This window comes from Vicia villosa, linkage group LG1 (genome assembly GCF_029867415.1).
Source record: "Vicia villosa cultivar HV-30 ecotype Madison, WI linkage group LG1, Vvil1.0, whole genome shotgun sequence".
Taxonomy (NCBI): Eukaryota; Viridiplantae; Streptophyta; class Magnoliopsida; order Fabales; family Fabaceae; genus Vicia; species Vicia villosa.
This window is the reverse complement of record NC_081180.1, coordinates 201,848,571-201,873,577: the sequence shown is the minus strand read 5'-3', so window position 1 is coordinate 201,873,577 and position 25,007 is coordinate 201,848,571. Positions and strand designations below refer to the sequence as shown.

General features: G+C 36.7%; 1 protein-coding gene across 1 annotated transcript; it reads right to left on the bottom strand.

Moving 5' to 3' along the window:
• Positions 1-15,702: 15,702 nt before the first annotated feature.
• LOC131593172 (uncharacterized) lies at positions 15,703-16,893 on the bottom strand. Its single transcript, XM_058865445.1, has one exon. It carries the CDS (start codon positions 16,891-16,893, stop codon positions 15,703-15,705), a length of 1,191 nt encoding a protein of 396 aa, XP_058721428.1.
• Between the last annotated feature and the right edge of the window lie 8,114 nt (positions 16,894-25,007).

Sequence of the window (25,007 nt, the reverse complement as noted above, 5' to 3'; positions counted from 1 at the left end):
CATTATTATGTGATGATTGTTGAGAATTGTATGATGATGATTGATTTGTTTTGGAATGGTGTGGATACATGTATGTTCCTTATTGACGAAGATCATGATTATTTGATTTGTTTTGAATGATGTGAATACAAGTATGTTCTTTCTTATTGATGCGGATACATGTATGTTCTTTAATGATGATGATGATGATGATGATTGATTTGTGTTGAAAGATGCTGATACATATACATGTTTTTGATGACGATGATGATGATGGTAAAAGTATGAGACGATGTTGTTCATCGGATCGAAGATGTAATAATTATGTTATGTGTGAGCATTCATTCATAAATCATTGATGAGAGTTGTATCCAGATGATGTGTTGGATTAGTGAAGGGCATAATTCCCATTGTGTGGAATTTGTGCTGGCAGGGCCGTATCTTGACGATGTTAGATTGGTTGGTGGGTTAATCCCATTGATGATGTTGGTACCACATGCATAGTGTCAGTTCATTACATATGCATGATTTTTATGATTTGTTTGGATGAATTATGGTGTTGTCTTTTGGTAATGTATTCTGTTTGTTGTTGTGTGTTGATGAGTACTTACTGACAATCCAAATATAATGAAATTGGATGAATAATGTGACTATGATGTATTAATTTTTATGATTCAATAACATTTGTTAATTGTGAATGAGACTCACCCTTACTGTTGATATTTTCAGATTGAGGATAGCGGCTTTTGGCTTGGTGAGGATTAGCTCATAGGCCAGTTTGTTTAGTATATCATCGGTGTCATGCTCTGATATTGTAACACTGGAGAATGCTAGTTTAGAGTTCATGATTTGATAACTCTATTTTATCGTGTTTGGTTGTTTTGTGGGATATAGTATCAAAGATGTTATGCTTATCCGTATGATGGATTTTCCGCTGTGTTAACATGAGATGCTTATGAATTATGATGAATTGTTCCTTAGTGAAAGCATGATAATAACGTACGTTAATTTGTTTTAAATTGAATTGTGGCACCCTTGTTTTCATGTTTTACTCTAAATTATTTTATTAATTTCCGCGGAGTTTAGAATGGTGTTACAATAAACACACCAGGTACATTAGTCACACCAAATGGCATAACGGAATACTCATAATGACCATACCTCGTCCGAAAAGCAGTATTTTGAATATCCTCCGCCTTCACACGAATCTGATGATACCCAGACCTCAAATCAATCTTGCTAAACACACAAGCTCCAACCAACTGATCCATCAAATCATCAATTCTCGGAAGTGGATACTTGTTCTTAATCGGAACTTTGTTCAATTGCCTATAATCAACACATAATCTCATAGAACCTTCTTTCTTCTTGACCAACAGAACAGGTGCACCCCACGGCGATACATTATGACGAATGAACCTTTTCTCAAGCAAATATTCAAGTTGAATCTTCAACTATTTCAATTCGGAAGCAGACATCCTATATGGAGCCATCGATACAGGACTAGTTCCTGGAACTAAATCAATTGAAAACTCAATCTCACGTTCCGGCAGTAAATCACTTATATCTTTAGGAAATACCTCCGCAAAATCACAAACTATCGGCAATTCCTCAATGGTTCTCTTCTCATGCACATCTAAGGTTTCCAACAACATAAACAACTCAGCCCCATACACCGATTCATCAACTTGCTTAGCAGACAAAAACAAATCTTCCTTAACACCAATCTCAGAAAAAATAATTGTCTTATCAAAACAGTTGATATACACACGATTAAATTCCAACCAATTCATACCCAAAATCACATCAAGTTGCTCTAATGGAAGACAAACTAAGTCAATCCCAAAATCTCTACCAAAGATACTCAACAGACAATTCAAACATACATAAGAAGTAGAAACAGAACACATAGTAGGTGTATCAATAACCATACTTCTACGCATACCAGATAATACAAGATTTAATCTCTTATCACAATCCAAAGTAATGAAAGAATATGTTACACCGGTATCAATAATGGCAATCAAAGGTGTACCCTTAATAAAGCACGTACCTTGGATTAGCCTATCATCGGTAGTGGCCTTCGCACCAGACAATGCAAACACTTTTCCCTTCGCTTGCTCCTTCTTCGGCTTATCACATTTGGTACTGATGTGCCCTTGCTCTCCACAGTTGTAGCAGGTCACACTCAAACCAACTCTACAATTAGCAGCCATGTGGCCTGGCCCACCTCACTTGAAACAATTAGTAACATCTTTATTACACTCATAAGCATGATGACACTCAACACCACACTTGTAACACTTGATAGGAGTAGAAGATCCTCCCCCACTTGGCTTCTTTCCAAAACCAAATTGATTCCTCTTGTCATCATTTTGGTTCCCACGAAACTGACCTTTCCCTTTCAAACTCTTGTAGAAAGAAGCACTCCCCCTACTATCCTCATCATAGATTCGACTCTTGTTAACCAATTCAGGGAAACGAGTAATATTTTGGTAACCAATGGCCTTCTTGATGTCATGTCTCAATTAATTCACAAACTTCAAGCATTTATATCTCTCAGCATTAGCAGTATTGTAATGAGGACAATACTTGATAAGCTCTTGAAATCTAGCATCATATTCAGCAACAGTACCATTTCCTTGCTTTAATTCAAGGAACTCCACCTCTCTTCCCACGACGATCTTCCGAAAAATAGTTCTCCAAGAAGACATCACGAAAAAGATCCCAAGTAACCTGAATACCTTCCTCATAAAACCTCTAAGCCATATTTCCCCACCAATCCTCAGCTTCCTTCTCAAGCATATGAGTACCAAACTGTACTCTCTGAGCATTCGTATAATTCATAACTCGAAAGATCTTCTCAATCGCCTTCAGCCAAGCTTGAGCCTTATCAGGTTCATGCTCATCCTTGAAGATAGGAGGATTGTTCCTCTGGAACTTCCCTAAAGCACGGAACTCATCATCATCACCATTTTAGTTACCGGCATTCACTTGAGGAATCTGACCAATGAAGTCAGCCAACATCCTCAATGCCTCAGCAATGGCATCATCATTCTTGCCTACAACCATCGTCCTAAACAACTAAACAACCAGACAAACAATATCGATCGTGTCAGATACACAAATCAAATACAACATGATTAGAAAACATTAACGACTATTGACCAACTGGTCGACCATGCTCTCATACCACTAATGTAACTCCCCTTTCTAATACCCCAAATATTTAACATATAATCAGAGTAAATAAGTATGCATACAAACCAAGGGAGTCACATCGATGTTTCCAGAAACTAAAAACTTTCGAAAACCAACATCATTCACCATCAAATACACAATTACACCTGGTCATCAAGGTAACACCTTTCACTTGTCATAATTCATCAAGAATATGCATTCATGGCAGAAATAATAAATACTCATGAATTTCATAAATGATCATGTCCCATACTATAATCATATCTCAATAATAATCCACAAGATAATATAATGTCATATCCAAGATATTCGACACTATGGCCTCTCAACAACAAATCATAAACATACATGTTCACAAGGTAGTATCATAATACAAATCCAAAACAAAACATGAGTTCAATACTACTAATCCCAACCCAGTGTTACATGACCAGAGCATTGACTCACTACCTAATCACCAAACAAACTCGGACACTCTCCAGTTAAACCTTGCACGAGCTACTAAGCGTCAGAACTTGCACGTTACCAACAAATGGTAACATTCAAACAGAAGGGTGAGAATTCAAATCATTATGAAGAAAGTATAATAAAGTACAATGATTTAATTAACAATCATAGGAATTCATCACACTTCGCATAATCATGTAAATAGCATTATCCAATATGTTTCACATGTTCAAGTATGCCACAAACTCAATGGTTTAATATTCAAAATAATCCAATGCTATTATTCCAAATATGTACACAAACCATCATTTTCACATATTCACATTTATCACCAAATTATGTATCCAAGCATCACCAAATTCAATTATCACATCTCATACACACATAATAATCACATAAGTGCATATATTCAAACATCACATAACACCAATGTGACTCAATGCAAGACATGTGACTCTATGCATGTGGTACCGAATGTGAACCCAATGTTTCACCGCTTTCCAATTCAATATCTAGAATCCAAGCCACACTTTCGATCCGGACAAGATCAAAGTCCACCAAACGTAAACATATAGCTTACCGCTTCTATATCCATCTCAAGGATCAAGCCATCGTTTCTATTTCAAAGCAAACCACCTCTATCTCAAGGCAAACTATGATATGAATGTATGTACAATCATCACCAACACATATGCAATTAAGATCATCTCTACCATCTTAGCATTCCGCATATCACAATAATTCAACTCTATAAATTATTCACCAATTGTACATATACACATTCATAACAAATATACTATTCACATATATAGGCCAATTATCAAATACGAACACAAATTCCAATTAACACTAGTATCATACTATCTCATGTTAATTCATATTTACCAAATATATATGAATACACATTTTCACAATCAATCAACTAATTACTAGGATTCATGACATACGGCTACCCACAGAGAATCATTATCAAAACAACATCATTTGCATAGCAATATATTATTTTCAATAAAAATATTCAACCAAAACTCAATTACGGTCAAATTCTCAAAATACTGTAATTTATCGATAAACTGAATAATCGATCCAAGTCCAAGTATATTCCAATCAAATAGACTTATTGAAATTAATTCAACTATTAATTTAGTCAACCAATTAATATCACACTATATTAATTCAATTCACTTCTAATTCCATTCCATTTCCAATATCCTAGCATCCTATGTAAAAAGGGCATTTTGTTCTACTAAGCAACTGCTTCACAATTCATATCCTACTGTTTCCAATTCTATTTCCTCTCATAATGTTTATTTCCATTATATCTTACCATTATATATATATATATATATATATATATATATATATATATGTGTGTGTGTGTGTGTGTGTGTATATCTTAAGTAACTAATAATATGCAAACATGAAATAAACAGGGCACCTATATTGAAATAGCAAAGAAAACAAACTAACAGAGCATACTGGAACTAGCAATGAAAACAAAAACAAGGCCACAGTACAAAATGAAATGGAAATGAAACAAAGATAACGTGGTTTAAATGGGGTGTGCCGGTCGGCACCCCCTTCCACTACAAACGCCGACCGTCGTGGTCTACTGGCGCCGACCGTTATGTTCTCCTGCCGGACGTCATTCATCCAGATGCCGAACGGCAAACTCACACAGACCACCATTTTTCTTATTTCTTCTTTGTTTTCAAATACGCACAGTACGCATAGAATTTCCATTATTGTTTCAAATTCAATTTTCTATTTCGCACAACATTTCAACATTATTACCAAATTCAATTTCTTCTTTCTACACAATCACCTAATCATGTTAATCTACCCATTGACTCAATCATACTAACCCATAATAATAAGGATTCTCCCCCTTACCTCTTGAATTTCTTGAAACCCTAGCTCTCACTTTGTTCCTCTTTTGCTCCTCTTCTCCTCTTTCTCTTCTTTTGAAATGAGGAAATGTTATGTTACTCCTCACTCTCATCAACCCTTACTAACTTATTGTCATAATGGGCTTAATAAAATAACACCCCTAATTTACTACTACTTCTAATAATTATGCCCAATTGATGTAATCTCTTAATATCTCTATTAGCCCAATAAACCAAATAAACACAAATATATACAAAGTCAATTAATTCAATTAATTATTGTATCACATAACAATTAAATAATTAATTAACACACCAAATAAAATAAAATAATATAATAAAATAAATACTAATAAAATCGGGCTGTTACAATTTACTCATATCGTGAGTCATATGAGAACTCTGGGAAAAATTGTTTCTAATGAATAATTGGTTATAAGTATTCTTAGATGACTAAACCGTAGTTGGCAATCTAAAGTCATTGAAATTTATGAATCTACGAAGTTAGCAACCATGGACACACACTCTTTGGTAAATGGCAGGAACATGAATGGAGTTGAAGAGACTTGGTGAAGATGAAAAAGATGACAAAAAGTATTGCACTTAAAGCTACCGACATTGAAGATATGAAATAAGAAGATGAAGATTATCAAAGTGAGATTAATAAATTTGTGAAGCTCATGTTTAAAATATTCAATGAGTTCATATGGCACAAAAAAAACTTCAAGACTCCATAAGCAAAGTAAAGAAAGTTCATCACTTATTCCTACAAGTCATTAACACGGAGAGAAAGGGAATATAAGACCAAATTATCCTCAAAACCCAAGAAGAAACCAAAATCAAAGAAAGTTCAATAAATCCAAAAAGAAAGCATACATATCCTAGGATAACGATGATATGGAATCTTCAAATAAAGAAGAAGCGAACCTCTATCTCAGGGCAAATCATCAAGACGATGAGGTAACCTCTCAATTCTCCTATCAAGACTTATTTCGCCTTTGTAAGAAGCTAAGAAAAGAAATGAGTAAATTAGAACAAATTATCTCTAGCTAAAAATAAACTATCTCTTCCCTTAAATTGAAAAATAAAAACATATTGGAAGAAATAGAAAGTCTTAGAGAGAGACAATATGATCTAATTCAAAACTCTTCCTCATCTCATAAGACTTTAGATGAATATATCAAGTGTGATTAATTTAACATTTTGAAAAATAAAATTGATGATCTTTAAAACACACTTGATAAATTCACTAAAGAGACAAAAAAATTGAATCTCTTGTTAGGAAACCAAAAGGCGTCATACAAAAGGCTGGTCTTGGTTATGAATCTAAGGACAATAGTAAAATATTTAGCAGTATATGAAATGAACAAACAATACAAAATCCTAAAATATAATTATTGTAATAAAGACGACCATGTTGCTCTATTTTGTTTTATCAAAAAGATTCATGAAAGCAAAGAATGACATCTTCCTTCATACTTTTATAAAAAAAACATTGTGAACTTAAAAGAAATTCATCTTATTTAGAATATTAATGGAGATACTTCTAAAAGAAATTCATCTCAACACTCCCTTAGTATGGACGTCTCTAATATCAAAAGATGGTAGAGCTTCCTAAAACATCTGAGGTGTACAAGAAGAAGTGGTTACCTGATGGCGTTTGTCCAAATGCTCTTTATGTTGATGACATCTTGTCATACCCTAATTTTTGACCCCCTGAGATGTCATATCTTTTAGACTTTTCATCAAAGACAAAATAGATACTCAGAGGAGTCACTTATTCATCTGACACCCAGTCTAGGGTTTTGAGCCCCCATCAAGGACTAAAATCAGGGATCACATTTGGGAAACCCTAGAAAACTCCAGGGCATCACTCAAAGGCATCAATTATCTTCAAATAGCTCATATGACAACATCCATTGGGCATTACACTCCAATCCAAGATCCACAGTCATCAATTTCATCTGGTCGACAATTAGGGTTTTTGACCTAATTCACCTGGATGGTTGACTTTTAATCAGGACATGGATCCAAAACTCAAGACATGGTTCAAGGACTTCTACTACCTCAATATAATCCATTTACATCACCCATTTGAGGAGAAGAGCTTGATCCCACACAAAAGTCCAAAATCTCACTTTATTAGAAAAAAGTCAACTGTATAGGATCACCCTTGACTTTTAAGGTTTTTGGTCAAACCATGACTTTTAAAGATCAATATCATCAATATATGGTTATTAAAGTCATTTGACCAAAGAAATTCAAAGAGATTCACCAAGGAGCAAAAAGTCGGGAATTAGGGTTTTTGAGGGCATTGTGGGAACTCAAAATTTCACCTACACAACTCAAAAAACTTCCAACATGAAAGTTGTAGATCTTGCAAAATAAAACAACATCTTACATATCAACTTTTTTCAAAAGATCAACCATTTAAGAGATTTGGAAATTTTGAAGTTTTAGGTCATAAAGACTTAGAAAATTTTCTAAGTGTTTTAACCTAGTTTTCTTCCAACTTTGGCCTCATTTTTCACAAATTTTCCAAAGGATTCTGAAGAAACCATAAACTAATGATTTGAAGTAGATGTTTAGGGCTTTCCAAATTGTGTTCAACCTTCTCCAAATTCATTTTGAGCTAAGAGTTATGTTTGTTCAAAGTTGGCCTCATGAAGTGAAATTATAGGTCATGCCTCATTTTTGAACTTTGAAATTTTGTGCACATGACCTCACTTATGGATGCTACACGACCCATAACACATCTAAAAACATGCCATGCATTCATTTTCACCATAGCATAAGAATTGAGGAAGATTCCCAAAACAAGAACATGTGATTATGTAATGATTACATTTGGGAATTTATGGCAAATTGATGAATCACCCAAGGAATCTTCTCATAAACCAATTAGAGCTCATTTCTGTCTCAGAATTGTCCCCTAAGATCAAGCAAAATCGAGGGCTAGGGGATTGATCAAATGGAATCAAAATTCTCATCATTGCATTTTGGATATTTTTGAAATTCCTTCATAGCCAAGAAACCAAATCAACCTCATTAAGCAAGCTCACTCTCTCAATCAGTACTAAACCATTTGCCTATAAATAGAGGTCTCTTTCTCATTCAGAAAACACACCAAAGAAACCATATTCCTTGCTTTCTCTTTCTCTTCTCATGCTTATGGTTTTTCAAAGTTCTTTGGCAAGAAGAATCGTTTTCTTCAAACCAGAACTTCTCTTTGGAAAGTAAGCATTCTAACATCTCAAGGGGGCTCATTTGAGGTGATCCAAGCACCTGGATCACTTCAGTAGGTGGAAGAACACCATTGTTGCTCTCACTTTGGAGCTGTTGCAGTTGGAGGTCCATAGAGCAATTCAGAAGGTTTCCAACGAAGCCAAGCATCCAGACACATTCCTTAGGTCATAGTGAAGCTGCTCAGATGGCTGCAGCTCATCTGTAACTCAAGATTCATCACCCTCCATGTCCACTTGAAGCTCAAATCGAAGGTGTCGGGTAGAGCAATTCAGAAGGATTGAAGTCACAATAAGCATTCAGTTAGCATCACTGAGTCCCAAGGAAGCTTTTAGGATCACTCATACAAGCCCAGGTGCTCCTCATCATCCTCACGACCTCCATTTTCAGAGGTAAGTTTTTGAACTCCACCTCTTTAATTTAAGTACTCTTTGTGATAAAGCTCGATACTATCTTGTTCAGCATCATCAGAGGATTGAAAACCCTCTATCATCATTCATTTATTCATCTTGCTTGTCATTTAATTTTAAATTTAGGGTTCATATATTCTTCATATTTTCTAAGAAATTAGGTAGCTATAGTTAATATAAATAAATGTTAGTTACATATCTGGATTCGTGAGGAAATTTAGAGCAAGATTGATGTTTACATCATGCCATTTAGTTGAGAAACCAGAGAGTTAAAAAATTTGAAAATCTTTGAGCTCGAGGAAGAAGATGACTATGGTGGCGCGCGAAATTCAAATCCATGGGCTAGGTTTATTTTATTTTGAATGGTATGCGTTTTATAAACGAATTCATTGTTTGCCCTAGTGGCCTCACATACGCCCTTAGTCTCCTCATGCCTCAAGTCTGGGGTTCGAATCCCCCTCGCCCCAGACTTTTTGATTCTTTTATTTTTCAATGATTTGTCACTTGTTTTGAAACATAACCAAATGGGTGTGTGTTATAATCACCAAGCGCGCGTTGGCTCAGTGGTGTTATTTTGAGCTAGTGACTTAGAGGGCGTGTGTTCAAACCTTGGAGGAGACAAACCCAATTTTTTACCACTATTTTTCTTTGTTTTATTCACAAACTTCACACAATTATTTAACCTATCAAATAAATCCATTTCCACCTCATTTTTCACACACTTGTTATTTAATATACCTATTTTGTGAATAATCAAAAAATCATAAAAAATATTATTTATTTCATATATTTTTATTAGGTTTAAAATAGTATGTTTTAAGTGTTTTCTTAAATACTTTGAAAATATATATTTTCATTTTGTTTTAACCTAATTATTTTGTGAATAATTTTATGATAAAACCCTAATTATTTAGGTCTTAATTAGGTATAGATTTCATCTTTGCCTTAATTAAGTTGACTTTTGTCAATGTTCAAAACTGTTTTCAGTCTCTGATTAAACAGATGATTAAGGTTTTCAAACAACAAAACCTTATATCATTTCAATCTTTTTTCAACTGTTTTCATAAACAGTAAATCATTTTCATTGGGCCTCTAATAGAGTGTAAGTCACAGCACCTTTTTCTTTTCTTAGTTTGTTTTCAAAAACTGTATTTACAAAATCTCCTTTCTGTTTTCAAAACATTCTTCTGGTATTTGAAGGGCATTATTCCCGGTGAAACTCTTCAGATACCTATGTGACCTTTGTCCATCTTCACTTCTTCTGTTTTCAAAAATCTTTAACTGTTTATAATAAATATACAACTGTTATCAACAAAACAACAAAAATTGCTGGTGAGGCTTTGTACATACATCTTCAAAGGCCTCCACTCTATCCAGGTTAGGCTTTACAAGCTTTCAATTTACAGTCTTTATTTAAATTACTGTCAAATATAGAACTGTTTATATATTGTTTAGAACTACGTTTGAGTGTAAACCCTAGGACAGTTAAACTATATATATATTATAGGAATATGGCCTAGGATTGAGAATGTCTTCCCGGTGAAGGCTCTTTCCTAATTAGAGATATGTAGTTCAAACCCCCAAGATGAATTATTCCCGGTGAAACATCTTGGCAAAAACCTTAGAACAAAAAATAGGACACATCCACCCAAAGAGGAATTATTCCCGGTGAAACCTCTTACCCATTTGCTTAAAGCCAAAATAAGTTCAAAACCACATAGCTTTCTCTTGTGCTATAACAAGGACCCTCGATTAGCCTCCTCTTGGGCTTTGTACAAGGACCCACAGGCTTCTTAAAAGCATTTCCAGCTTCCTCTTGAGCTTGTATACAAGGATCCATCAGGTTTCTTATAAACATAGGAACAGGTCTTTAGTTACCTTTTAGCCTATCCTGGTGAGTTTCTTCTATTCTTTAAACCAGACTTTAAATAAGCTAAGATTGTCTCAATTTCATATTGAGTACACTTTTTGGAATGAGAGACATGGACAGTCTCTGTCACCCTTATCTTCATCAATCTTCCTTAGCAGAGTCTAGGATCCATATTTGCTTATCACCAGCAAGAGTCAGCCTTAATCTTGGGCTTTAAAACAAGAAGTCTCCACTAGATAATCTTTCTGCCATCCATTTCAACAAAAATCCCTGGAAAGGGTTAGCCTCCAATCATTCTTCCATTTTAATAAAAATCCCTGGAAAGGGTTAGCCTCCAAATCATTCTTTCATTTTAACAAAAACCCTTGGAAAGGGTCAGCCTCCAAAATCACTCCTTCAAAACTAAAGATTCATTCTCTTAAGAGATATTTTCCCCAAAAGAGTCAAAACCCCTGGAAAGGGTCAGCCTCCAAAAAACATGATAAAAATTCAGTCTTTTAATAGTCAATTTCTCCAGCTGAGTCAAAATCCCTGGAAAGGGTTAGCTTCCAAAAACATAAAAATAATAAATTAGTTTGTTAAAACCTCTAGCAGAATAAAACTCCCCCAGTGAGTCTTTCGTTTTGTAGCCACAACCTTGGGCTTTGTACAAGGCAGATAAACCATATTTCCCTGTGTCAAAGATTCCTAATCTCTAGGATCTTTTCCCCCATAGAGTCTTCCATACTCAGTTTCTTTAAAAGTCCGCCACAACCTTGGGCTTTGTACAAGGCAGAAAATAATATTCCCCCTAGCTAGAGTAGCCACAACCTTGGGCTTCATACAAGGCACAAATTAATAACCATCCTCAGTAAGAGTCAGCCACAACCTTGGGCTTTGTACAAGGCACACAAAATAGAGTCATCCATAGTCTTAAAAAACTCAGTTATCCTTAGCAGTTAGCCACAACCTTGGGCTTCATACAAGGCACACAAATAGAGTCTCCCTAAGTAGAGTCAGCCACAATTTTGGGCTTTGTACAGAACGCCAAATAAAAGTCCATCAAATAAACACTCTCCAACTAGAGTCAGCCTCAATTCTGGGCTTTGTACAGAACACAAAAACTCCTTAGTTTAAATTCTCCCCAGTAAGGTTATCTCCCAGAGTCAAATAAATCAATCAAAAGCCTCAAGCTTGGGCCTCATTCAAGCCAGCTAAAAGGTCAAATCTTTTATACAGTAGATAGACATAGCTTATCTCTATAGAGAGATCTTTCTTCTATCTCACCACATTCAAACAAACAAACATTACATTTCATTTTAATTTTTAACCAAGTCTCCCATTTAGGATTTTGAAAGGCATGAGCTGGCAGTGTAACCAGACATGTGATTAACTTTCCCTAATTTGGACGAGCATCTTTCTTTCATTCAAGAAGCATGTTGGTTGTCATACTTGATCAACCAAGTAGGCTCCCTCTCTTGAATGAAATGAATTCAGTTATTCTGTCACTCTTTTAATGTTTGTGGTGGAATCTCAGCGAGCTAATAAAATACCAAAAATAGTCAGTTTGTCTGTCTGTCTGTCTTTTTTTAATCAATTCAATTCCTTCTCCTAACACAAAGGAGAAACTTTCCCAATCATTAGCAATAAACACAATCACAATGACACATAGAAGGTTCCCGTAGAGTACTACGGATATGTAGGGTGCTTAAACTCTTCCCTATGTATAACCGACCCCCCGAACTCCAGAATTTCTAGTCTAGGTGAAATCCCCACACTTAGCAAACTCCTAGGGTTTAGTTGAGATCTTTTTTTCCTTTCCTACTCGTAGGACAATAAGAAAGTTCGTGTGATATCGTAGGAAGAACTGAAACAAAATTCATCCCATCCCGGGCGCATTCTCCTTCCAAATTTCGCGTGAAGGGTCTAGCGTGCCGTCCTCCCAAGTGAAACGGGGAGGTAAAAAAAAGACACCACACATCTCCCATCAGATGTGATCAAGATGGTGATGTTGATGGTATTATTAACCGACTGCGGTCATGAAACCTATTAAAAGGTTAAAATGGTAAATGGATTTATCTGTTCTAATGGTTGATACAACTATCGTATTAAACAATTCATAGAGAAGGAAAATCGATGGTGGTTTGTCATTTCCTCGAAAGAGGAAGTTACCTTGAGATTTTGAGGTAGTTCATTTAATAGAGATTGAAAAATCGGAAAAACTTTGATTAATTCTCAAGTAAATGATTTATTTATTGTTTAGTCAATTAATATTAATTTTCTACTAACCTATAGTTAAGTTTCAATTTTATGTGAAGAAAAAGGGTGTCAAATACAGCATGCTCAGAGTCCAATATTAATTTGAGGCTTCAGGAGGCTAAAAAAGAAGTTGTCCCAAAGATTTCCTAAGACAAGGTGATTATCCATTGAAAATAATTTGAGAAAGAAAGAAGTAGACAACATAATTCCCTATCAATTTATAAAGTTTCAAAGAGTTTTGAGTTCTGTTTGAGAAATAATCAAGGGGAAAAGTTCTCCAAATCTTACTTACCAATTGATTTCAAAGTTGGATACTACCTTCCTGGAGAAATAAGATTTTATACCCTTTACCTTACTCTAGGCTGTTATTGTCCATCTCTGAAATTCTGGTATCGGATATGAGATGTCAAATGAGATGTCAAATGAGATGTCACGACACATATATCTGAGAAGTAACAGCTATGGGACAAGTGGATATCAGTAGTAAAATAGTACAAAAAAGTAAAAGACACACGAAAGTGTTTACCTAGTTCGGAACAACCTTCCTACTCTGGGGGCTACCAAGCCAGTGATGAAATCACTATACGAGTGTATCATTTTGAATTAAACTCCCATGTTTACAACTTCTCACTTAATCACTACCCTTCCTATGACTTCTACCGAAGACTCACCTAGGTATGAGGCCCTCCTCAAATCCCTTCAATCACAGCACCCTGTGTCAAACTACACAAACAATCAACAGTAGAAGACACTCTTCCAAGACACACAATTCTCAATGCTTAAAATCTTATGAGAACTGACACTACTCTCCTTGCTTAACAGCTTCGGAGATCACACATGATCATCTCTCTCTTAAAAGCTCATGGATGATCTACAAATTACAACTCAATAAAAACACTCCACCTCTAGCATCAAACCAATGCAAGAGTGGATTACAAGCAACACAATAAAAGACTTGAAAACCTAATCACTAGGTAAACATAAACTACAGAGTCCTTTAAAAAAAACAAAAGCCACCACGTAATAAGGATTCGTAAGACTTTATATAGCAGAAGCAGCAGTGAGCAAAAGTGGGATTGGGCCATCAAATAGGGTTCAATATTCTCATAAAAGCCTCCATGAAATCAAGTTATAATCACTCCAATATTGTTGGAGTAGCTCGAGTAAATACATCCCGAGATTATGCAAACAAAACGCACAAACAAACACCTGAAAAGTAAACCCTAATATTGAGACTGACACACCGTTCAGTTTTAGAAGAGATGTTAAGACATCTGCTTTAACATCTCGCAGAACATCCTAACATGATGTTTTTCCAAAATTGCTGCCAACACAGAACCAACAAAATCCCCCTTTGGCAAATTTTGGCTAAAACATTAGTATAGCACAACAGCACAATCAACAATCAAGGCAGCGGCAGCAATAATAAATATAGAGAAGCTAATCAGAGCACTACAGTTGCTCCCCTTCATTATTAGCTCCCCCACAAACTCACAACATAACCGGTAGCAAAAAAAATAGACTATAAGGCTTTCTACTCTACTCTCTCCCCCCTTTTTAGCCATAATATGTCAAACATATAACACTAATATAAGAGTAGGGATATATAAATATCAACCAATAGCTAGAACCATAATAAGTATTAGTACAGACCAAGCACAATAAGGTGCCAAAATGAAGGTTATGAAGCAATTATAAAACAGAGCCAAACCCCTCAATCTTCCTCATCGGAACCAAAACCAAAGACATCATGTTCATCCTCATCAGTAGTTTCACCTGAGGTGTGGTCCTCAATATGGTCATCAGAGTCCTGTGTATCAGTGCCTTCAACAGAACGATGGGCCTTAGCAAGTTCTTTTTCAGTGTTGTCACCAGTCCTATTGCCATCAGACTCTTCAAGAGTCTTTATTAATTGTTCAATATCAAGCTTCCTTTTGGTACTAGTAGCAATGATCTCATCCAGGTCCTTGCAAGTCTCCTCTAGAGCTGAAATCACATCATCTTTGGTAGACGGTTTCTTCTCAGCAGATGCCAGGACAATATCTGCAACATGTTTACCTGCAAATAATTTTTCATGGGCAGACTCTCTCTTACAAACCACATCAGTGCTTAACAAGATTCCAGGGTGCTGGTTGAGGACAACACCACGGATCAAGGAAGGAAATGCAATAGGCATTTTGGTGGCATTGGTTGCAGCATGTCTCATAGTCTGCTAAAAAATATAAGTACCATAGTCTAAGCTAGTTTTGGTACCCACAGTATAAAGAAACTTCCCCAACCCAACTGCCACTGTTGAAGTATGATTGGTGGGAACCCAATTGGCAGCTCCATTCCTGTGCAGTATGGCATATTTCACACTGAGTTTCCCAGCACACAATTTCCCTCTCATAGGCCAAGTAGTGACTTGATTTGCAGTGATCTCCCTTCAAACTTGATTATCAGTCACCTCTAGGTCACATCCTTCATTCTCACTTCTACCCAAATACCTGTTGATCACCGTAGGGGAGAAGTGAACGCATTTACCCCTTGCATAGATTTTCCTGAAATTCTGGCTTCCAGGGTCAGCACAGTCCACGGGGATGTTCACAACAAACTCCTTAACCAGAACCTCATAGCATTTAGCAAAGCCAACTACAGTTTTAATGAGCCTAGAATCAGAAATTAGGTCCATGGTCTCCTTGATTTTGAGAGCATCCTGACCTAGTTCTCTCTCCATGGTAATCCTTCTTTGATACACAAATTTCCATCTTCCTACACTGTCAATAGAATGAAAGGAGATGTTTTCCATGGGAGCGTCTGGAACATTAACAGATGACTGCTTGGTCACAGTTTTCTTTACACGCGTGATGTCCTGAACATCACCAATATCATCTTCAGAACCAATCTTTGTCCTAATCTTTCTCTTCTTAGAAGAAACACTCACTTTGCTCAAAGCCTTTAACGACCCCACAGTGACCTGCTTCTGTTTAGGTTTGGGTGAATTTGTATCAGCCATAACTTTACCTTTTCTAGTCCGCAGCCTCTTTGCAATCCTAGAATTCACACTTTTGATGAGTTCATCATCAGAGGATAAGTCAATGACATTAACGATGGGATTTACCGTCTTATTGCCCAGTTCATCCTGATTGGATGGATGAGATCCCCTAGCAGATGATGCCTCCGTGTTTCCTTCTCCTCTAGCTCTAGTAGTTTTTAGCACAGAGTCAACAAATTTGTGTAGATTGTTATCAGAGTCATCACTTTTAGAGGAATCAGTTATCTGTTCTACTTCATCATTATAGGTGGGAGGAACAATTTGGGAAAGGGGTCGAGAAATACCAGCCACATGAATATCTTCATTCAACACCCTAGAGACTAGACGTCTAATCGCTCTATCAACATATGTACTACCTTCTTTGATTTTGTCAAGAGCAGGGTTGGAATAATTACCTACAAAAGGTCCTTCAGAGCTTGTTGCATGTGAAGTTTGGGGTTCCATCAATGCCAAAACAGTGTTGTAGACTGTGGTTAAAGGAGCAGCGGCAATCGCATTACCAGCCGAGATGTTCACCGGCTGAGCCCTAGAGAAGAGAGCAAACATTGTTTCTTCACCAGTAGAAGTTTCTGAGGAAGACATCTTGACATTCTTATGATTAGCGATATGGTGATGAAGCAGAGTTCCTTTTCTGAGAAGGAAGATGAATAGGTTGTTGAAACGGAAAATAGGAATGATATGGTGTGTGGGAAAGTATATGGAGTGATTTTGAATTAATTGCTTTTGGTAAGACCACCATAAAGTCACTTGTATAAAATTCCCACACCCTATTAATTGCTATAAATCCTTATGAGCGCAGATCCCCAATTTTCCTCTCAAAATATCAAGTTTCTTGGTTATATTTTTACCATATTTACTCTGAGGTAAAAATATAGAGTCTTCCATCTACTTGGCTTGTAGACCACGAGGGTGGGTTAGCTTATCAGCGGCACTCACCCCACCTCCTGACTTCGCTTGTTTGACACAATGTTGAAATATTTCATAAAACATCCCACTAAGTATCACATCATTAGTATACTTTATAGGAATCATGGATTTTCCTTCACTTTGAAGTCTTTGACATGTGGAGGGGTAGCTTAGTTCTTAAGGAACCCATACATAACATTTATCCTTAGTCCTAACTCCCTTCATAACTACTTCATTCTTCTTATTGATAACGAAACACTCAGATTTGGTGAAGTTTACTCTGAGTCCTTAATCACACAGCTGGCTTATGCTTATTAGATTGGTCATCAATCCTTTCACAAACAGCACATCATTAAGATTTGAAACTCCTGAGCACTCCAGTTTTCTAGTCCCTTTTATTTCACCTTTAGCTCCATCCCCAAAAGTCACATGACTGGAGAAGTAAGGTTTAACATCTACTAACATATCTTTGGCATGTGTCATATGCCTTGAACATCCACTGTCAAAGTACCATTCATCCTTGGATAAACCTCTAATTGAGGTATGCGCCATAAGACTGGTAACAGCATTCGTAGGAACCCAGTGTTGCATCTTTTTGTTATTGAAACCAACCTCATCAGACTTAAGGAGAGGGGTAGGCTTTGGGAACCCATGTAGTCTAAAACAGAAAGGTCTTATGTGTCCAAATATTCCACAGTGATGACACCTCCAGTGCCAGAATTTATTCTTTGTGTGAGCAACTCTACTCTTGCCATGGTGTTGAAACATCTGATTCGTCATCTTAGGACTAGACTTAGGACGAGTGGAGTCTGAAACAGACATCTTGATCTCCCTGAATCCTAATCCGCTCATGTCTCTTGTCATTCTTCCCATTTGAAGGATTTCATCTAATGAGTCAGTCCCATTATTCAACATCCTGGCAGACTTGTGAACTCTGTCAAGTTCAGACTTCAAAGAAGCCACTTCTTCTCCCAACCTAAAGATGGTTTTCAGGTGCTCTCTCTTTTCTGCCTTCAGGTTGTGTATAAGACTTTTTTTCTTTTGGCAGAGTTCAGTGCTTCTGAGATATAGTTCCTGGTATGATACAATTAGTTCATCATAGGTTAGTTCATCATTACTAGATTCTTCATTAGACCCCCATCTACCTGTTAAGGCTTTCACATGTTTGACGGACTCCTTTTCAAGGTCACTTTTAGAGTCCTCTTCAGACCAAGTCACAGTAAGGCCCTTCTTCTGTTTCTTAAGATATGTAGGACATTCAGCCTTAACATGTCCAAACCCTTCACATTCAAGGCACAATATACCCTTCCCTTTAGTGTATTTTTCTTCATTCCTTCTTCTTTCAAGGACATTTGATTTAAGGATGTCAGATGAGTTGTTCTTGACATTTGATTTCTGGTTCCTTCCCATCTGCTTTATTACCTTGTTGAATTGTCTCCCAAGCAGAGCTATAGCATTGGCTATTCCCTCCTCTATACTCAGATTACATTCCTCCACTTTATCTTTAGAGTTGGCTACAAAGGCTATGCCTTTGTTCTTCTTTTCAGACCTTTCATTGATGTTCAATTCAAAAGTCTGAAGGGATCAAACTAGTTCATCCAATTTTAGCTGGTTAATGTCTTGGGCTTCTTCTATGGCAGTGACCTTCATATCAAATCTCTTGGGAAGATATTTCAGCATCTTTCTCACCAGTTTATCTTCAGGCATCTTCTCTCCAAAGGCACTTGATGCATTTGCTATCTCAAGGATATTCATATGGAATTCATGAATACTTTAATCTTCCCTCATCCTTAGATTTTCAAATTGGGTGGTGAGTAGCTGAAGTATGGACATTTTCACTTTAGATGTTCTTTCATGAGCAGTTTTAAGAATTTTCCATGCATCTTTATCAACTTCACATGTGTTCACTAATCTGAAGATGTTCTTGTCAATTCCATTGAATATAGCGTTCAAGGCTTTTGAGTTTCCAAGGGCAAGTTCATCCTCATCTTTATCCCAATCTTCTTCACGCTTCAACTTAGATGTGGGTTGCTTATTTGAATCCAGTATAACAGGATGTATCCATCCTTTCACTACGGCTTTCCAAGCCTTGCTGTCCAAGGATTTTAAGAAGGCCACCATACGTGGTTTCCAATAGTCATAGTTGCTTCCGTTCAGAACAGGTGGTTTGTTTACAAATCCTCCTTCCTTGTCCATCGTACCAAAAAGTAACTTCCCTAGATCTCACCCAGATGTAAAGCAGGATGCCAGCTCTGATACCAATTGAAATTTTGGTATCGGATATGAGATGTCGAATGAGATGTCACGACACAGATATTTGAGGACTAACATCTATGGGACAAGTGGATATCAGTATTAAAACAGTACAAAAAAGTAAAAGACACGCGAAAGTGTTTACCCAGTTCGGAACAACCTTCCTACTCTAGGGGCTACAAAGCCAGGGATGAAATCTGTAACACCCTTCTAAAAACCCCCGCGAAAAATATAATAAAGATCAAAGTAATTATACAACAAGGATGTTACAATTAATAAAATAAATAAAATACCAAGTCGTTTGTCATGCTTTATTAGAATTAAACCAAATATCAAAACATGTGTTTAGCACAGCGGAAACTCATTTTAACAATGTTAAGAAACATATCTAAACAAATCAACAATACATAATCCATAACCAATAATGGCAACGATGTATATCAAGTAACTCTAAGACTATCGACCCCCAGTGTTACAAGATCAGAGCATGACCGACACGACTCCACATAACCGGATAAACTCTACGAGTCATCCTCATCGATCGCTTAAACCGCTACTTCAATCTGAAATCATCAAAGTAAGGGTGAGACTACATCATAATTAAATAGCATTATAAATCATCAGATATAGAATTTCATAAGCAATTATCCACCCTACTTAGCATATTCAGATTTATCAATTCATACCAATCACAAGCATAAGTCAAAAATATGCACCAATAACACCACACAATCATAACACCGGATTTCATCCTGACATGTCACAATTTATACAAAGACCATGCAAACTCTTATGCATGTGGCACCAAAATTCGTGAATCACATTCACAGGACTTCTCTCTTCGATACTGCCCTTTAGTCGCTCACACCCCACATGGGCACACGACTACTGCCTCATCGCTCACACCCCACATGGGCATACGATGACTGCTTGCTAATCTCCGCACAATGGGAATTAGCCGTCAAGGATCCGTTCATCAACGAGTCCAATGCAAATGATTTATGAATGAATGCACACATGTCACATACTTATATCATCATCAATCCGATGCTTAACATCGCTTTATCACATCTTACCAATAACGTCACAACAAGTATGTACATGTATCATGCATCATTCAAAACAAATCAATCTTCATCATTCATCAAAACACATGATAACAACATTTACCATGAATAACATCCATCTGCATCATCATTCATCAAAACACATGATAACCATATTTACCATGAACAACATCCATTTGCATAACAAGCAGAAGCAATCACATTATAACAACACACATCATTGCACATATTCAATCATGCAAACAACAATTCATTGCACCTCATCAACTATGCAAAACAAGAATAAACCACATTTGAAGAAAACGATACTTTTCAAAATAAAATCAAGTTATTGTTGTTTTATTTATTTCATATGGTAGAGCATTCAATTTAAGGAACAACGTCCAAAACGGCGTATAAAACGGACTTACGGTTTGAAAATTAGAAGCTTTTAAAGTTAGAACAGTTTTCAAAACGTGCTGCTGGAATTTGTACTGGAACCCGGTTCCTCCCACATGGGAACCGGTTCCTGGACCCAAAAATGTCATTTTTAACGTTTAAAAACACTGGAACCCGGTTCCTCCCACATGGGAACCGGTTCCCACGAACCCAGTAGCTGAAAAACATGATTTTTAAGGCTTTTATGCATCCCAAACACATACCAACTTATACCATTACGAAATTGATCACCAATAACATCAAAATACTCTAAATACATGATTCTAATGCACAAACAACATACCACAACACTATATAACAATACTACATCATCAATTGCAGTCGATTCATCAAATCATACATGTCAGTGTTGGAATTTCACAAAACCTAACATCCCAAATAGAGATTCTAATTCCTTAATTCAATCCTATTATCATCAAAATCATAATACCATATAATTAGAGTAATCACCCCTTACCTTAGCCAAATTCTTGATTGGTCTTCTCCCTCTTTGTTCCTCTTCACGTATCAGCTTCCCAATCTCTCGTCTCTTCTGCTCTGTTTTTCACGTTCCTTTTTCCTTTCTTCCCATTCCTTATTATTTTATAAAATAACGTTAAATTAGTAATGGGCTTTACTAACTTAACACCTCCTTCTTACTAACATCACACATGGCCCAATAACTATTTTCCAATATTTCCCAATGTTCCTCAGAAAATCAATTATTCCAATAAATAATTTTCCTACTTAAATTAATTAATTAGAAATAATTTTCGGGGTGTTACAACTCTCCCCCACTAAAAGAGTTTTCGTCCTCGAAAACATACTTCAAGTGAAAGTTCTGGATAGGAGTCCGTCATCTGACTCTCCAGTTCACAAGTAACATTTCCCTAGTCGATCCTCAAGATTAATCTGACATAATCAACAGAAAGCATACCTCATGCATTCAAATCTCAACTCTTACGTCACATTCGACCACCCCACAGGTGTACCACTCGCTATGTCTCCAAAAGGTTAATGACAATGAAACGTCGAGGTGCGACTCATACAATACACCCAATAACTGAATAATATAGTTACACAACCATGGTATGACCACACCCGATCAACACTGCAGTAAAGCATTCCATCTACCGAACGTACCAACTTTAGACACACTTTTCCATCTGAGTGATGAAATAACACTTACACTTTTCACCAACTGCTTCCTTCAAGAGCTCGATAATAACATTCCTATACCATTGAATTTCAACTATCTGACTCCTCTCAAGTCATACCAGCAATTATCCAACATGTTACATTATGCTTTTTTTGCATTATTTGATTACTCATTACAATCATCATTACTAATTAGATTTCTCATCTTTATCCAATTCCAACTCTCTTTACTCATTCGTTCCAGAATCCTTCTTTATCATACATGGTACTAATCTACCATTTAGCAACACTTACTCGCACTCAAAAACAAAGTCCTGATTTACTTCCTCTATTTAAACATTCTAACCATCAGAACGAGTACACACAAGTAATTATAATCACACTCATCAGCCTTAATATACCATTGCTTACAAAATAGCTCAAACTGAATCCCGCTATTCTCTAAGAATTAAATCAACTTCGTCCTTCATAGAGTATAATCCCTCATTATATATGGAAATCTATAATAACACCTTACAACAGTACAAAATTATTATAGCATCATATAGTATCAACTCATCGCCTAACTTTGCTGAATACATACTCGTCAACCACGTACAGCCACAATAACATGCTCATCATCTCGACAATTATTCAAAAGAGTTCTAATTCTCCGGAACGACATCCTTTCATCCACTAGATTATAAATCCAACATATAGATCAATACATATCCTCTATGTAGGCTCATGACATATTAATTCCTCACTGCCCACGAGTAACACTCGCACACTACTCCGCATCACACTTTCGCTGCGCGACTCTGATTACCCGTCTTAAATCACCGTCCAATATGTTGCACTCTTTCATATTCACTTCTTCATAAATTCACACAACATGGTGAGTGATTATTCTCACGGCTTAGTATCCATCATATCCTAAACCATTAAGGTAACAAACAAGCTCATCCTATCTATATGATTCCGTCTACTATCAACAAGAGATTAAGGGTGATCAAGTCCTCAATTTGTCAATAGATAGCCGACAACCATATTTAAGCATAAACCGTCGTTACTACATAATAGTGTCCTTTTCCGAGTTTGCACTCAAACTCATTAACATCGTCATAGTCCAATAGTTCACTCTGAGTCTTTACAACTCGCACACTTCCCTCTCATTGGATCTTGTCAGTGAGATACCAACATCCAAACATTTTACATAATACGCTTCATGGTCACTTAGCATCACACACCTGATAAGTACTTCCAACTTCATAATCACTAATATACTCGTACCTTTCTATTTATCTCGTTCTGAATCAAAATCCTCATCTAGCAAAAGACCGCGATAACATTCATAACTCGTGGTTTCACTCTAAATCCCATGACATCTTTTGCGTCCAAGTATCATTCCACTCGGAATCTCAACAATTCTTCCTCACACCAATAGGTGTAAGAAATCCTCTACAATTCTTCTTCTATACATGTCGTTGCTTTGGCATCATAAATACGACTTCAACCGTACTAAAACTTATTTCACCTTTTCTACTAATTCACTCCTCACTAAAATCCATCGGTACTCAAATCATCTTTATTACCGAACACCTCATCAACTTATTCCTCAACAACATATTCTACTCAATTTTGTTTCAAACAATCACGGTAGTAGGCATTCCTATTCAACAAGTTTTGCGCTTCCTTAACCGACTTCAGAATATCTCCTCATAGGATCAAAAGTTATGGGTTTTTAAAGTAAAAACAATTTTCCAAAAACACACAGTGGAACCCGGTTCCTCCCACACAGGAACCGGTTCCTGGCTGCTTCCCATAACTCGTCTCTGATTTTTACTATGGGGAACCGGGTTGTCTCTATCTGGGAACCGGTTCCCAACAACCCAAAATTCCCACGCCTCTGTTTTTATAATGGGAACACATTTCAAACAAGTTTTAAACATAAAATAACAACATATATCATGGTTATTAAGCCAGCTTCACAATGCCCCAAACGGCGCTTAAATCAGACACTCGGATCTCAAGATATGAATTTTCCAATCGTTGTCCGAAATTGCAACATTGACGCCATGCAGCGACACCTTAAATGATATTTTCAAAACTCCTCAAATGGTACACTTAATTCCTAAAATTGCTTCTCAACAAACCTTGTAATTATTCCTTCAATCCTTTCAACTCTGACACTGACATCCCGTGTCGTACCAACAAACAAGTCTAGTTCTAAGAGCACGCGTAACCGCAACTTCACCTCTTTCCAACATCATCCTGTCACAATTAAATATGTTACAGCTGCTGCAACCACTTTTATAACAAAGTTCATCTCTTTAGCTTTCTGACGCTTCAAACGGAACTCAAATCGGATGTCCAGAACTCCAGTTATGAATTTTTCGAAGTTCTGCAGCTATTCAACAATTTTCCTGCGTTTTGCTTACGAAAATTTCACTCCAAAACTCATTCTCTTCAACTCGATCATATTCCAAACAGCCTCTTATCATATCTCTTCACTTCCAAACATTCTTATAACTTGAGCAACACATCCCATCGCCGAAGTGCGATTTCTGAAACATTACGACCGCAATCCTCTTTGCAACTTGTAGCTGAACCTCTTCCGAGACGTAAGGCTACTCAACTGACAACTTTGCAGCCCCTCAGCAGAGCTGATACATTGCAACTTCTTAATTTCCCTCTCCTACAGATAATCATCAATTACCTCTAATCATCTTCCTTCCAGATGTTCCAACTTAGCTACCAGTCAAGTCCTAATTCCAAGTCACCTTCGATTTGGGAAACAACAACTCCAACAACGCTTGCAATGGTGCTAACAACAGCCTACTGAGTCAATCATCTTACAACTGAAACATAACCGAGAAGTGAAGCCTCTCCCCCACTTGTTTCAAACCAACTTCC

Bases quoted from the DNA above. Each gene is read 5' to 3' on its own strand.
- LOC131593172 (XM_058865445.1), bottom strand. From the start codon at position 16,893: ATGTCTTCCTCAGAAACTTCTACTGGTGAAGAAACAATGTTTGCTCTC.